This window comes from Quercus suber, unplaced genomic scaffold (genome assembly GCF_002906115.3).
Source record: "Quercus suber isolate HL8 unplaced genomic scaffold, Cork oak 2.0 scaffold_122, whole genome shotgun sequence".
Classification (NCBI taxonomy): domain Eukaryota; kingdom Viridiplantae; phylum Streptophyta; class Magnoliopsida; order Fagales; family Fagaceae; genus Quercus; species Quercus suber.
The window spans coordinates 501,855-518,473 of record NW_027069587.1 but is presented as its reverse complement, the minus strand read 5'-3'; the positions used below and the strand labels follow the sequence as shown (position 1 = coordinate 518,473).

Sequence of the window (16,619 nt, the reverse complement as noted above, 5' to 3'; positions counted from 1 at the left end):
TTTCTTCTCGTTCCTTTCTATTCTATTCCCAAACAAGGCCTTAGTTTCAAGATTTTCTCCCATTGCCAATAAAATATGTAAAGGAAAAAAATTATATATAGACAAAGTAAACACCTTAATAGAAAGAAAAAGGTCGGATATAGCAGATAGGATCGCGTGCACTTAGTGCAATTATCCTCTCCCCCACTCACAAATTGTTTTTTGCTAGTTCCACTTTTTAACTTTTTCTCACTTTGTTCGTTCAATGGTCGAGATAAAATATCCCAAAAAAGGAAAAACAATGATAATAAAATATCCCAAAAAGGAAAAAAGATAAAAAATAAAACAAACAAATTCTTTGCTAATCAAGAATTATCTTCCAATTAGAAGTACTCCTCCAATAATGAAAAAATATGAAGAAAAGAAGAACCAGCTTTATTGCTTTAACGTATCACATATATCTACCATTTAAAGAAAAAATAAAATAAAATAATAAAAAAAACCCCTTTTGCCGTTGTCTCCTCCACGAGCTGCTTCCAGCCTCCACTCGATGACTGGCGCTGGCTCCGTCCAGATCAATCGGCACTGATATTTGTTTCTGACTCTCTTTCTTTCTTGCTTAGTTGATCTCTGTAGATCTCTCTCTCTCTCTTTTTTTTTTTTTTTTTTTTTTTTTTTTTTTTTTTTTTTTTTTTTTTTTTTTTTTTTTTTTTTTNACCTCGAGACAGAGACTGCACTAACTGGCTTCTCATCAGCGATCCTTCCCTCGGCCCCCACTTCTATAGTAGGCTCAGCGAACTCCGCCGTCAAGTCTGCCAGAACCTGGCCCTTTATGGCGGTCCGAGGCATATACTTAATGTCGAAGGCCACCAGGATGGTATTCCACTTCGCAATTCTTCCTGTGTAATCAGCGGCCCGAAGTACGGACTTCAAGGGTAATTGGGTTAAAACGACTACCGTGTGAGCTTGGAAATAATGGGGCAGCTTTCGCGTAGCGTGGACCACACCAAGTATGGCTTTCTCCAAGGGTAAGTACTTGACCTTGGCTTCGTGTAATGACTTGCTAACGTAGTAGATTGGTTTTTTGAACACCACTGTCATCTCGTATCAACACCAGGCTCACAGCGTGGTGCGCCACAGCAATGTATGCGTATAGGACCTCGTCGGCTTTCAGATTAGATATGATGGGTGGCCGGGCCAGGTAATCTTTGAGTTGCTGGAAGGCCATGGCACATTCTTCGGATCACTCAAATCCCTTCCACTTATTGATCAGGAGATAGAACGGTCTGCACCGGTCGGCCGACCTGGAAATGAATCGATTCAGAGTCGCGATCATTCGAGCAAGCTTCTGGATCTCTTTGGGGTTTCGCGGAGGCCTTAGGTTTTGGATAGCCCTGATTTGGTCGGGGTCAACCTCGATCCCCCGGTGGGTGATGATGTAGCCTAGGAACTTGCCAGATCCTACGCCAAACGAGCACTTGGAAGCATTTAGTCGCAGCCTGTGCTTTCTGAGGACGTCGAATATACAGCCGAGGTCCTCCAGATGCTCGGACACCAATTTGCTCTTCACCACCATATCGTCAACATACATCTCAATGTTTTTGCCCAACAGCGGCTCGAACATTCTTGTCATCATCCTCTGATAAATAGATCCAGCGTTTTTCAGGCCGAATGGCATCACCTTGTAGTGGTAGTTCCTGATGGGTGTCACGAAGGCCGTCTTCTCCTAATCCTCCAAGGCTAATGGGATCTGATGATAGCCCTGAAAGGTATCTAGGAAGCTCATCCGAGGATGGCCTGCGGTCGCATCCACTAGCTGGTCTATTCGTGGCATTGGGAAGGGGTCCTTTGGGCATGCTTTATTCAGGTTTGTGAAATCTACGCAAACCCTCCATTTCCTGCTTTTCTTCTTAACCACCACAATGTTGGCTAATCACTCGGGGTAGAATACTTCTTTAATAGCCCTCACGCGCTTAAACTTATTGACCTTCTCCTTAATTGCCTTGGCGTGCTCCTTTGACAGGCGTTGGGGTGGTTGCTTCTTGGGGGTCACGGAAGGGTTGACATTAAGGTGGTGACAAATAAAGGATGGATCAATCCCTGGGGCATTGCAGGGATCCCATGCGAACACGTCAAGGTTCCCTCTGAGGAACTCAAGTAACTCCTCTTTCTCCTGGGGAGGCAGTTAGGTTCCGACCTGAAAGAACCTTTCCTGGTCGTCGTCGATGACCACTTTTTTTAGGCCTTCAAGCTTTGCTTCCTCGGCAGCCCTGTCAGCTGGTGCCACCGAGGTGGTTAACTGCTATAAGTTTTCGGCCACGGTGGCCGAGGATTCCGTATCTTGCGGACGTGAGGTGGCTGCCACCATACACCGCCTTGCCGTTGACTGGCATCCTTGGATCTCGAGGATTCGGCCTCCAGACGGGAATTTCACCTTCTGGTGCAAGGAAGAGGCGACGCCTCCCAAGGTGTGGAGCCAAGGCCTTCCCACAATGGCAGTGTAGGGGAAGTATGTGTTCACTACTATAAAGTCCACCTCTACTACTTCCGGGCCGGTCTGGATGGGCAGCCTGATCACGCCCTCTGGGATGACTAGCTTCCCATCAAAGCTCATCAAGGGGGAGCTATAGGGCGACAGGTCCTTAGGCTTTAGCCCCAGCCCTTTATAGAGGTTAGGGTACATAACCTCCGCCGCGCTGCCACCATCCACTATCACCCTTTTGACATCATAGTCCCCAATTTTGAGGGTGATCACCAAAGCATCGTCGTGGGGTTGGGTGGTCCCGTCCTTGTCCTTCGCGAAAAAAGTTAGGGTCGAGTGACAGCCTCTTTTGGCCCTCTTTGGCTCAGACTGGGACTCCCCGGCGGCCACCTGGGTCACAGACAGCACTCGCAAGGGGCGCATATCTGTTCTTCTTGGCATAGCCAGGATCACATTAATCGTTCCAGCAGGCTGCCTTATGGCAGTGTCCCTCCGTGGCTCCTAGTAGGTTTGGCCCTGATGGCTGTTGGAATGGTGTAAGAGGTGCTTCAGCTTCCCCTCTTGGACTAACTGGTCCAGATAGTTCCAAAGATTCCTGCAGTCCTCCGTAGCGTGCCCGTGGTCCTAGTGATATTGGCAGTAGCAGTCTTGATTACGCTTCTCAGGATCCCCCGATATCTTATTCGGCCACTTGAAGTACGGTTCGTTCTTGATCTTTTCCAGCACCCTGTGTACCGGTTCTCGGAACACAGCACCGACAGCCTGTGCGTTTGTTGCCCCAGATTGTCCCATGAAATCTCTCCTCGGACGGGCGTTGTTATACCTGTTCGACCTGGAATCCCTCCTCTCCTGAGGGATAGCCTTCTCCTTCCCCTTGCCCTATAGCAAGTCTTCCTCCACCCGTTTCTATTTGTCGATCCGATCCATTAACTGCCGTACGCTGGTGGTGGGCTTACCAGTTAAGGACTTCCTCAAGCCGTACCCCATTGGGAGCCCGTTCTTGAATGTGTTGATGGCGACATCGTCGTACTTGCCATCCAGCTCGTTGTAAATCTTCCAATACTTATCTAAGTAAGCCTTGAGGGTCTCGTCGTCGTGCATGGTTAGGGACAGCAACGCGCTCATGGGCCGATGAGGTCTGCTGTTCGTGACAAAACGGGAACCAAAGGCCTGGGTCAGCTGTCTGTACAAGTCTACGGAATTCATCCTCAAGCCGTTGAACCACCTCATTGCCACAGGTCCCAAGCTGGATAGGAAGACTTTGTACATCAGCGCCTCGTTCTTAGAGTGAACGGCCATCCTATGGTTGAACTAGCTCACGTGCTCCACGGGGTCCGTTTTACCATTGTAAACGGTGAAGGTTGGCTGCTGGAACCTCCGAGGGAGCATCGCCTCTTCTGTGCGACGTGTAAAGGGCGACCTAGAGAGCCGGTCCAGCGCCCTGCTCATGGCGTCACTTCCTAAGCCCCTAGGGGTTGGGCTGCCACGCCTACGCCTCTGGTAACGCTTATCCTCGTGGGAAAAAGTTTTGCTCGGGGGTGTTGTCGACCTTTGCCTGTAGTCGTCATCATTTTCGTCGTCAGAGGGTAAGTTAGAGCTGGGCTCGGATTGCCTTCGCTGTGCATGGCGCAGCTTTCTCTTCAAATCATCTATCTCTCACTGCATGGCCACCTTACCGTCCTGTCTCTAGGATACGTGACTCTTATCCTCTTGCGATCGCGTGGCCGGGCCGTTATCGTGCCTCTAGGGCACGCGGCAGCTTCTATGTGTGTGGCTTTCGCTAGTTTGTGAGGTATGCACGCTTCTTCTTGGAATCGTCTGTTCTCCTCGTTTCGGCTGTGCCCAGTGTCACCATAGTTATTTGGACGTTGGGATCTAGCCGGTTCGTGCCGATGGGAACTCCTTTGGTGAGGGTCTGACCCTACCATGCTTGGCTGTTGTCCTTACCAATGCACGAGTTCTTCCCACAGACGGCGCCAATTGTAGAGACTAGGTTCAGGCTGCCCTGTATGTTACGGGAGTGGACCCAAGTCCAGCTAGCCCTGCAACTAATTTGTAGAGAGCGGGGTCAAGAACTAGGCCCTAGTAAGGGGTGCAACGACCACGCGTGGTAGTTCTTAGATGAACGTGAACCATGATGCTCCTTGACCTTTCTTCGGCCAGCTTGCTGTTCTTATGACTTCCTCTTTTTTTATCCTTCGTCCCCACTGTTTTTCTCTCCCCCTTTTCTTAAGAAGGGTCCCTTTTATTATATCCTCCTTTTCCCATTGATCGTAGCCCTACATTTGTTAAGCAACCAGGCCACCACTTGAGTACCTATCCCATCAGCCACCTTCCCATTCTTCTTGTGGGTTGCAGCAACCAATGCAACACTGTTTTGTAATCCCCTCCTCATTAATGCAGCCAGGACGTTAGTTGTGGGCATTTATATGGAGGTGACAGTTCGCTTTAGACTTGCTCCTCCATCGTGTTCTCGTTGTCGACGCGTGGCACTTGCCCTTTCCTCCTTGGATATTCAAGAAGACCCCCCCTTGGTGGTGTGGTGCTTGTGTACTTTTAAGGTCTCGGATGTCCGAGGACAGGGTCATCCTCGGACCTATTCCTTGGGGGCTGGACATCGTACTTTTATCCTCGGACCCCACATGCATCCTCAGAATGGGCCTTTGGGCCTGGTTTGAAGTGGGCCGAGGCTGCCTGACTTTCTGGCCCCACATAAATTATATGCATGATATATTTACCTTAAAATATGGGTTGAACCTACTACTTTGTAGTACTTCAAGTGGCACTTGGGTTCCATTAAGTTGTCGAAGGAATTAATTCTCTAACATAATTATTGATCTTAACACGTTATGAAAATGGCGACTAATGGTCTCACCAGAATGACAAAAAAAGGACATTGTACAAGTCGTCTGATTATGTGCTAGCATGTGAAGAAACTTGCCAACTTGCTCTTCAACCGTGGCACGCTGTGTGTCTTGAAGATCACCATCTCTACGCAAAATGTCACACAAACCTTGAAAAGCTTGTGAACCCATGCGTATTACATCATAGCATTTTTCACTATTCCTAAGTCGAGACATTAGTTCATCATGAACTTTTTGTCTTTCTATGGTTGATTGTGTAGGAATGTGGAGAACGTGTCTTCTTTTTAGTCATTGCCTTTGATGGATAATGTAACACAAATAACGGCATGTAGCATGAACCAAGGCTAGTTTCTGCACAAAGTCCGAAAAAATTATAGTCTTAAGTACCTCATCATGCAAATCTATCTAAGTAAAAAAATAGTTTTGTTATTAGTCCAAATTAGAAAATTATGGGCACATGTTCTAAAAAGATAGTTACGTTATTAGTCTAACTAATTATGAATGCGTTACAACTAATCTAAAACTAAAACTGTTAAACTATAAACATTAATTTTGTTTGGGATTCAAAGTGTTAAATTATAACATTATCTTTCACTCGTATTTATGATGCAAACATCCCACAATAACACTAGATTCACACCCATGGCAGCAAAGAGAAAGAGGTGTTTTATACTTTTTTTGAGGACTAATATGTCAAATACTTTAATGGTAGCAGACAAAGTTATAAACTACTTCGACTCATTAAAGTTCTAAATTACTATTATTTTAATTAAAATACTTTTCATTTTACTTTCTTCTCACCCGTATTTATGATGCAGACATGCCACAATAACACTAAATTCACAGCCATGGCAGCAAAGAGAAATAGGTGTTTTGTACTTTTGTCAAATACTTTAATAGTAGCCGGCAAAGTTCTAAACTAATCTAACTCATTAAAGTTCTAAATTACTATTATTTTAATTAAAATACTTTTCATTTTACTTTCTTCTCATTTAAATTTTTTTTTTTTTACTCTTGTTTTTTCCTCAACCACACATTTGTCTTTTGTCTAAACTTGTACACTAGCTCTTAACCATACACGTGGTGAAGCCTTGGTGATATTAACCAATTGGATGGTTGAATTAAAATTGCAAGTGTAAAATGCAAATCAGTTGAGTAAAAAGCCTTGGAGACATTTCCTCTTAACACGGCACTTGTTTCGTAAATAACAGAAGAAGCAAAGAGGAATTAGAGTAAAAAGTAAATCAGTTGAGTTCTCCAGCAGTTCTCACTTTCAAATTTACAGCAGTTCTATAGTAAATTTTTTAGCAGTTCTCACTTTCAAATTTCTAAATACAATTTTTCTTTAGCTGTACAGGTAACTTTCTTTGTTTCTTTTCTTTCCATTTTTAGGTGTAGAGAATGCTAGTTTGCTTTGGTTTTTAGGTGTACAAAAACACTATATATCACTCTCATGAATGGCTAGCAAATAGTTCGTAAAAAAAAAAAAAAAAAAAAGAGAATAGCAAACAGCCGAAAAGAAAAAGAAAAAGATATACATACTTAGTTTGAGCAATAACCGAAAATTGCAGCAGACAAAAGAAAAAGAAAAACCAGCGGTAGCAACTTCACTTTGCAGAGGACGAGCAATACGTGCAAGAATAATAGCTTTATTTTTTTACGGCTGAATAAAAAAAAAAAAAAAAAAAGAACCGAGGAATATTTTAAGAATTTTAACAAAAATTTTATTAAACTTAAATCTATTCCTTTTTATTTTTTTTTTAATTTTTTTTTTCTAATTTTGAAAGGAATTAAAATTTAAAATTTTGAAAAAAAATAGAAGAATAAGCATTCTCCCACTTAAACTTTTAAACAAAAAAAAATAAACTTTTTATCCTCTACGTTAAAACTCTCTCAAACAAATAAGAAGAAGAATATTATAAAAATATTTTTTTTTTTTATTTCATTCTATTTCGTTGTATTCTTCCTTCCTTGTTCCATTCTCTCTTCCCTAATAGAGTCTAAAACTCCCAATCAGAAAAATATAAGAATATTTTAAAATTTTTCTTCTCGTTCCTTTCTATTCTATTCCCAAACAAGGCCTTAGTTTCAAGATTTTCTCCCATTGCCAATAAAATATGTAAAGGAAAAAAATTATATATAGACAAAGTAAACACCTTAATAGAAAGAAAAAGGTCGGATATAGCAGATAGGATCGCGTGCACTTAGTGCAATTATCCTCTCCCCCACTCACAAATTGTTTTTTGCTAGTTCCACTTTTTAACTTTTTCTCACTTTGTTCGTTCAATGGTCGAGATAAAATATCCCAAAAAAGGAAAAACAATGATAATAAAATATCCCAAAAAGGAAAAAAGATAAAAAATAAAACAAACAAATTCTTTGCTAATCAAGAATTATCTTCCAATTAGAAGTACTCCTCCAATAATGAAAAAATATGAAGAAAAGAAGAACCAGCTTTATTGCTTTAACGTATCACATATATCTACCATTTAAAGAAAAAATAAAATAAAATAATAAAAAAAACCCCTTTTGCCGTTGTCTCCTCCACGAGCTGCTTCCAGCCTCCACTCGATGACTGGCGCTGGCTCCGTCCAGATCAATCGGCACTGATATTTGTTTCTGACTCTCTTTCTTTCTTGCTTAGTTGATCTCTGTAGATCTCTCTCTCTCTCTTTTTTTTTTTTTTTTTTTTTTTTTTTTTTTTTTTTTTTTAAGTGCTGTTTCTTTGTCTTTGTTTATGTTTAGTTGGGTGGGAGTGGGATAATCATACGATTATGTATGTTAAAGTGAATAGCCGTGCATACCTAAAAAAAAATGAAAGACTTCTTTTGTTAAATGTGCATTGATTTGTGTTTTACAGTTGGCTTGCACTTGTAATGTTTAAATAATATTAAATATAATTTTTTGTGTTTTTTGTGTGTTTTTTTTTTTAAATTTTTGCTTGGCATGTAGCTGTAGATCACAAGATTGTTTAATATGTTTGCAAATTGAATCCATTTGTGAGTTACAGCTAAATTTTAAGGTTTCATTAATTTATTTTATTTATTTTGTTTGATTGATAAGCACACAATTTATTATTTATATGTTTTTTTAAAATAAATATATAACTAGTGCATAAAAATTAATTATTTGATAAGCATACAGTTTATTATTATTTATATTTTTTTTCATTGAATATCTTATTAATCAAGAACCATCTTATGACTTCTCAAAAAAAAGAACTACCTTATGAAAAAAATTTCTTTTTCAAAAATTAAAAAAAACCATTAAAAAAAAATCTTTTAAGAATTTTATTATATTTAGTTTGGCCCCCTTATAAAAAATTTCTGATTCCGCCATTGCTCTATAGAAAAACACTTTAGGGTCTTGGTCTTACAGAAAACTTGCTATGAAAACATTAGTCTACTTACAAAACCTCTATACGATTAGACTCACTATCATAACTTTTACAAACGCCTTGCTTGCCTTTCTATTGTAGTAATCCTAGAACTTTTGAAATCCGTTACAGTGATTTCATCCATGAAATCTTTATTTGCACAAACTAGAACGGTGAGAAATCACGGTAGTGAAAAATATAAGATTGAGATATACCTCGCAAGATCAGAAAACACCATAAATTGAGGTTTTTCCATATTAATTACCCAAATCATCTCTCCACTTGTTCTAGTCGCCCAAAGCACCACAAGAGTCTAACTTCCAGTTCTGTTTCTTTCACAATATAAGATTTTGAGTCGATATACATGATCCCAAAGTCTAAAAACTGGTTGCCTAATTTTGATTGTTATAAGTTTTACTTAAAAATTCATTATGGTTTAAAATATATGGGTAAAAGACTATCAACTACTCATTTTTGAGCCTATAGAAACTTTGTCGTCTTCAATTGTCATTTAACCCAGACTCAACCATAATATAATTCTATTGATACAGCCCAAATATATATGTGTTGACATTACTTTTCTAATTCAATTATAATTTGGTATGTTTAGGCATCAGTTTTTCTAAAAGTTTGGCTTATCTCTAGTACTTTTTAAAAATGAATATCTATTTGTTTTAATAAAAAACTATTCTATCATCCACTAACTAAATAAAAGTTGTGGATTAAAACCTACTATTACATGTTATTGTATATTTAAAATAAGGGTAAGACTTAGGTATAATACTTAGGTGTTGTTCTTTAGGTTTCTCTCTTAAGATTCTACCATGTGAATTTTTTCTCATAAGATTGAAGTATATTTTTTAGTTAAGTAGCCATATGGCTCAATCTTAAGTGGGAAACTTAAGAAACAACATTTAAGGTATTATACCTAAATTTTGTCCTTAAAACAAAAAAGATATGTCAATTTAAAAAAGTACTAGAGGTAAGTCACACCATTTTTTCAAAACATCTTTAAAGTTTAAACCCTAACAAAATATATAAAAGGGATAAGCTGGAAAACAGTCCCGTCCATAAACTCTAGAATGACCTATTTTTTACCACATGGCGCTTTTCTAGTTTTGCACAATTGTTTTAGAGATTTTATTCAAGAAAATCAATTAATCATCCAGTTCATTAATTGTACAACATTATTTAATCTTTATTAAGTTTGCTAAAGCAAAAAAGTCTCTTCCTTTATGTGTTTAGATCCAAAGACTCCATACACTGATACACCTTTAAATAAATGGTATCAATATTTTTCAATCTCAATCTCATTTTTATTTTTCCAATATTTTATTGAAAATATTTTTTAGTTTGTAACTTTCAAATTTGACTCATTGTTTAGTGGGTGTCCAGCGCGATTTGCGCATTCATTATTAGTTATTTTATAATGCTCATATGTGTTATAATATTTGGAAAATTAATTTTGATTATGTACTATATACGTCACTAAAATAATGAATGAAAAAAAAATTGTAACACAATATATCCATGAGTAACCATAATTAATTAGACTCTAAGAATGTTACTATATGCCCTTTTTTGTTTGATCAGGTATACATGTATATTTAGTTCTTATATTTGACCGTTTCCAATATAAATTTTTTTATTATTTCCTTTTCTTTTTCTTTGTAGAAGGTTTTTTTTTTTTTTTAAAGAAAACATGTGAACTTTTGAAGGCTAAACATCTAAGATTTAAGGTTTATAATTTCTAATTCTTAAAACTAAATATACATCTCAAGAGATTAAAAATAAAACAATAATTGAACAGGAAAATATAAACTTATACTATTTTGTATTTTACGTTTAATTTTACTTACATCTAAGTACCTTAATCACTTACAAAAATTAAATACTTTCCACAAAAAAAAAAAAAAAAACACATACCTTTTAGAAACCCCATATGTTGTGAAAATATTGTATCAAGCTTTGATAATGTTGTTAATGAGTTTACTTACATCTAAGTACCTTAATCACTTACATAAAGATTAAACACTTTCCAAAAATATAAATAAAAACAAAAAACACTTACCTTTTAGAGACCTCATATGTTGTGAAAGCATTGTATCAAGCTTTGATAGTGTTGTTAAGGAGTTTAGAGCATATGCACCTGAAACCAAATTCAATTTCATACTCTTTTTAACACTAATTTCTCACTCGTTGTCTCTCTATCTCTCTAGTCCTATTTTTCTTTTGGCCTTTTGATATTTTATGAAAGTGGAATATATATAAAAGAACATGAAAACCAACATTGAATGGAGAAAACCTTTCATTTTTTAAATTAATGAAATTAAAAGTGGAAGAGTTTCAAGAAGTTGAAAAAGGGAGAAGAACCAAATCTTTTAATTTTCTACATTTATAGCTTAAACTAATCATTGAAAAAAAGATGGGAGGTGAGAGGCTAAATGAAAAAAATACTCATACAAAGCGTCATATGAAAAAACTTCATGTACTTCTGCATGAGGCCTCTTATTTTATATACATATTGATGATTAGTTGTATACGTTGATAGAATGTTTGGGTTGGTTTTTTTTTGAAAGATTACCAAATACTCCAATATTGCATCTTTTATATTATAGTTTTGGAAGTTCCATGGTATGAAAATCCAAAATTTGTCCTCTATAAATATATGTTTTGCTTAGTCAAGTGCCTTCTCCATATCAACCAACTGTATATCCACCATTGCCTTCTCCATATCAAAAAGAATATCGGAAGCCACATAGCTAGTTGCACTTCTCTCTCTCTCTCTCTCTCTCACACACACACACACACACACACACACAGAAATGAATACCCACCAAGATGTTCCAGCTAAAAGACCAAAGGGAGGCTTGGTAACCATACCGTTCATAATAGGTACATGCAAAAGGAAAGAGAAGAGAATATTTTTCTTTTAATGTCTTCGCTATATTTTTAATATTATTTGCAGTATACTATATGTTGTATGATCTTGCAGCTTTATGATGAAGTTTTGTTGAAATTAATAATTGCAGCAAATGAGGCACTTGAGAAGGTGGCAAGCTGGGGGGCTGGTTCCAAATATGATAATGTACTTGATGCTAGAGTACCATCTGGGATTAGCCGAAGGGACCAACATCCTCTTCTACTGGTTAGCTGCCACCCATTTCATGCCTCTCTTCGGGGCTTTCCTTGCTGATTCATATCTGGGTCGCTTCCTCACCATTGCCTTGGGTTCAATTGCCAGTCTCTTGGTACGTACTTACTATGTTTTTTGTTGATCTTCTAACTTTCTTATGACATTTCTTTTTCTATCTAATAGATTATAATTTAAGGCAATATCTCCTGGCACTTTAACCCCGTAGACCTATTGCCGATACGGCTTGCAGCAAACAAAAAAAATTGTTTTCACTTTTCATGATATTGTGCATTAATCATAGATCTCACCCATCTCGAACGGCACAAAAGCCATAGTGACATGGATGTCTCTTTAAACTGAAATATTCTCATTTATCTTTTTTTTTTTTTTTTTTTAATCTTTTTTGCTGAGATATTTATCTATCTTAATATTTTCATTTTCAATACACTCATTTTATAGATACATTTTTCTTTATATGTGAGCTTTGGTTCAATTCCATTAAGTATTGATTTACTAGAAGGGGTTCTAGTTCTAGCATGATAAGTTAAGATTTAAAGTCTCTATTTAAGTGTGGTATTTTTAGAAGTAACACATTATTAAGACTTAGGGTCTTTAATTATAAGTGTGTTCTAGTAGGAGAAGTTAAGATTTGACATAAGCATATTAGGATTTTGGAGTATCTTTATGTGTGATCTTAATTTGGTTCAATTCCATTAGGGTTTGGTTTACTAGTCAAAGAGGTTTTAGTTCTAGTAGGAGTAGCTAAGATTTAAGGTCTATATAAGTTCTAGAAGTAACACAATATTAAGATTTAGGGTTTGTATAAGTGTTCTAGTAGGAGATGTTAAAATTTGGCTCAAGAACGTACTAGTCTACCGCACACCCTTGGTGCGGTAGTCATTCTTCAAGTATAAATGTTTGTGAGGTGCGAGGGATAATGGTTAGGGTTCAAGTCTTCAACAGGGAGTTTCACACACATTTATATTTAGATTAAGCTAGATTAGAATTTCTATTTTGTAAAAAAAAAAAAAAAAAAAAAAAAAAAATAATTCGTTCTACCGCATAAAGTATACAACTGGAGCAACCAGTACAGGCTAGAGGAAACACCTCCCCAAAACCAACAATAGAGACAACAATACAAAGGCTTCTGCTATATCTAAATCGGTTGTCATTTCCATTTAATTCTCCAAAGCAACTAAAACAAGAAAAAAAAAAAAGAGAGAATTCCTATAGAGAACAAAACAACAAAAAATATTAGGAACTCAAGTGAGACTACCAAAATTAGCCTCCACATATTCTAAGGTAGGGGGCAGTAGCTTTTCTAGCTAGGGATGCAGGGTTAGGCCTTGGAATGCTTAGGCGAGACTTCATTCGCTTTTTCCAAATCATCTGGCTAGTCGTAAAAATATTGTAATTTCCGGCTCTTTTATCCATTTATCACTTGGGCATGTATTCGTTGAACATGTATCACATTGATCCTAGAGCAAATTAACAAACACAAAAGGAATTCTAATTAAGTACTACTGCATTAATTTAAGAAATCATTGACCTCTATTTAATTTCTAATGATTTGTGCACTCTTCATCGTGGATTCAATAACATGTGTCATGATGCACGCAATATAAGACCAAGAGACCTCCGACAACCAAGTGAAATATAGCTAAGCTGCCAGAATCTCTTCCCATCACGCTGACCAGTCCTGGTATGGCCTAATAAGCTCCTTAAGACTGACAATATTACAGCGCTCTATAATTGTTCATTAAATGAGTATATTGACAAATTAACCATTAAATTATATTTCTTGTTCTAATTTACATGTTTACAAAATATCAAACTAATCAAATATCAGTAACTATCTTATCAATTCATGTTTAATTTCAAGTATGTTTAACTTTAAAATTATATGCAAAGTATGATTTATGAATCAAATAGTAAAGACATCCAATTAATAAACATAGAATTTGGCATAGACATTAAGAACAAGAAGAATATGTGATCAAACAATGGAATTCTCAAAATATTAATGTAATAAAAAGTTATGGAGTGGTTGATGGCAACTCTAGCGTGGTTGGAGAAGCAATCTTATGGATGTGGTTGATGGAGCAACCATAGTGTGGTTCTATCCTCCAAGACGAATTGTGCTATGCCCCCATCCCAATAGGGGGAAATAGTTGCGTGTGGTTGATGGAGTTAATTGTGTTTTTATAATTTATTTTATGCTTTATTTGATTTTCTAAATTCAAGGTTATTTTAGTAATTTTGCCATTGTTGGGGATGAGCCATAGTTGTGGTCCTTGGGTTTTTTTTATATATTAACAAGTGAGTCCTGCTTAATTTAGTTTAATACTATTGATGACCTTGAGCATCCTTTTTTTTTTTTTTTTTTTTTTTTTTNTATCAAGCTTTATCCTTTAAAAAAAAAAAAAAAAAGGTCTTTCTTTGTACTTTTATTAAGAAAAATAACATTATAGTTTTCATTTTTGTAGGGAATGCTACTCCTATGTTTGACAGCCATAATTCCAGAAGCACGGCCTCCTCCATGCAACCCATTTACGACACATAGCTGCAGATCTCCAACAACTGCTCAAATGACTCTTCTAATCTCCTCCTTTGCAATCATGTCCATTGGAGCTGGTGGAACTAGGCCATGTTCCTTAGTACTTGGTGCAGATCAGTTAGAAAAGAGAGATAATCCCCAAAGCCAGAGTGTCTTAAGAAGCTTCTTTGGCTGGTACTATGCTTCTGCAGCTCTTTCAATCTTGATTGCCTACACGGGAATTGTCTACATTCAAGATCATCTAGGATGGAAAGTGGGTTTTGGAGTTCCTACCATTCTTATGTTCTTGTCTGCTTTCTTCTTTTTCCTTGCTTCACCCTTATATGTCATGAAGAAACCCAGCAAGAGCATTTTCACAAGCTTTCTTCAAGTGCTTGTGGCTGCTTATAGAAAAAGAAAATTCCCACTGCCACACACGGATTTAAGTTACAAGTGGTATTATCAAAAGGGCTCAAAGCTTGTCCTGCCAACCAACAAGCTATGGTATCATATATTTAACATAGTTTCAATTTCAACATTTCAATTCCAAACATTCATAAACCTTTGTTGAATTTCTTTGTTATTATTAGGTTTTTAAACAGAGCTTGCATCATTAGAAATACTGGAAAAGAGATAGCACCAAATGCATCAGCAGCTTCAGATCCTTGGAATTTTTGCACAATAGAGCAAGTGGAAGAGCTAAAAGCACTCATTAAGGTCTTACCATTGTGGTCTACAGGGATCATGGTGTCAATAAGCACTACTCAGAGCTCATTTCCATTGCGTCAAGCAAAGTCCATGAACAGACACATCACTTCAAGTTTTAAAATTCCACCAGCCTCTTTTGGATTGTTTTCAATCGTTGCTTTAATAGTTTGGGTTGCTCTTTATTACCGCCTGATCATTCCCTTAGCGTCAAAAATCAAAGGTAAACCAATGTGGCTAGGTGCAAAGCAAAGAATGGGAATTGGAGTATTTCTCTCATGCTTGGCCATGGTAGTTTCCGCAAATGTAGAGAAAATTCGACGTGGAAGAGCGATACAGGAAGGGTTTATGAACAATGCAAATGAAGACTCAGAGATGTCTGCTTTGTGGCTTGTGCCACAATATTGCTTGATTGGATTAGCTGAAGCCTTTAATGCAATAGGCCAGATTGAGTTTTATTATGCAGAGTTGCCAAAGGGTATGTCAAGTATTGCCATGGCTCTCTTTCAATTAGGAATGGGGTTTGCAAGCTTGATAGCTAGTGCTATACTGAGCACTGTTAATAAAATAACTTCAAGTGGAGGAAAAGATAGCTGGGTTTCAAAGAATATTGACAAGGGTCATTATGACAATTACTATTGGCTTCTTGCTGTGTTGAGCTTTCTAAATTTGCTGTACTTTTTTGTTTGTAGTTGGATTTATGGACCTGCAGCTGTTGAATTAGTATCAGAAATTAAGGATGGACAAATTGGCGAATGAAGTTAAAGAGCAAGGGAAAGGTTTAAAGGTCAAATAAGAGTTAATAAAGTTTCCATCCACACAGTTTGATATCTTTTAGAGTAATTAGCTTGATGTATGTTTAACCATTTTGTGCTGCTTCTTGTGAATATTTGTGAGCTATGCCTATGTAGTGAAATATAATGAAGACTATCATCTTTGAATCTATGATATAACTTCAAGTTCCAATTAAAGATGTTAATTAATCTTCAATTTTATTCTATATATAATATCTACAATATTCCTCACCAGCATAAATAATTTGTGTACATCAAATAAAACCAGAGTTTTAAGAGTAAATTGGCTTAGTTAATGATCACGCTATTAGCTATATAATTCTTTACACTATTCTACCTATATGTAATATGAATAGAGACGCAAATTTTCACAATCTTTTTCATAATTCATGAGGTGGCATATTATGATTGTCCCTAATAAAAATGTTGTCAATTGTAGGTTTCCGTGAAAGTTATCAAAAATGGAATTGAGATTTCAGCTTAGGGGTACAAGCATGAACTAATAGATTTTTATGAAAATTCAAACTATCATCTACTTCGTATTAACCAAAAAAAAAAAAAGTTTCTGAATTATTTGTAGGCTTGTAGCTAGTTTTTCCATAATCTAAAAATCAAATAAAAGTTATATCTATTATCTAAATCTATAAGTAGTCCTATAAAAAAAACTATAAGTAATATTCTTTTAATTGAAAAGCTCAAAAGTATTGTCAAATTAAAAAAAAGAAAAAAAAGAAAAAAAGAAAAGAA

At 36.8% G+C, this 16,619-nt stretch overlaps 2 protein-coding genes across 2 annotated transcripts; one reads left to right on the top strand and one right to left on the bottom strand.

The window, feature by feature from the left end:
- Positions 1–1,912: 1,912 nt before the first annotated feature.
- On the bottom strand, positions 1,913–2,884 carry LOC136068574 (uncharacterized). The gene is made up of 2 exons (XM_065775914.1): positions 2,360–2,884; positions 1,913–2,152 (listed from the first exon to the last, which is right to left on the bottom strand). The coding sequence occupies exons 1-2, from the start codon at positions 2,882–2,884 to the stop codon at positions 1,913–1,915; spliced, it is 765 nt and encodes a 254-aa protein (XP_065631986.1).
- An 8,642-nt stretch (positions 2,885–11,526) lies between these two features.
- LOC112027323 (protein NRT1/ PTR FAMILY 1.2-like) lies at positions 11,527–16,040 on the top strand. The gene is made up of 4 exons (XM_065775913.1): positions 11,527–11,574; positions 11,697–11,849; positions 14,324–14,877; positions 14,964–16,040. Exons 1-4 carry the CDS (start codon positions 11,527–11,529, stop codon positions 15,835–15,837), a joined length of 1,629 nt encoding a protein of 542 aa, XP_065631985.1. The 3' UTR covers positions 15,838–16,040.
- Positions 16,041–16,619: the final 579 nt, after the last annotated feature.

Bases quoted from the DNA above. Each gene is read 5' to 3' on its own strand.
- LOC136068574 (XM_065775914.1), bottom strand. From the start codon at position 2,884: ATGCGCCCCTTGCGAGTGCTGTCTGTGACCCAGGTGGCCGCCGGGGAG. The intron at 2,153-2,359 runs GCAAGGCGGTGT...CTGCCTCCCCAG, and splicing joins TCCAAGGATGCCAGTCAACG to GAGAAAGAGGAGTTACTTGA.
- LOC112027323 (XM_065775913.1), top strand. From the start codon at position 11,527: ATGAATACCCACCAAGATGTTCCAGCTAAAAGACCAAAGGGAGGCTTG. The intron at 11,575-11,696 runs GTAACCATACCG...ATGATCTTGCAG, and splicing joins AAAGACCAAAGGGAGGCTTG to CTTTATGATGAAGTTTTGTT. The intron at 14,878-14,963 runs GTATCATATATT...TGTTATTATTAG, and splicing joins CTGCCAACCAACAAGCTATG to GTTTTTAAACAGAGCTTGCA.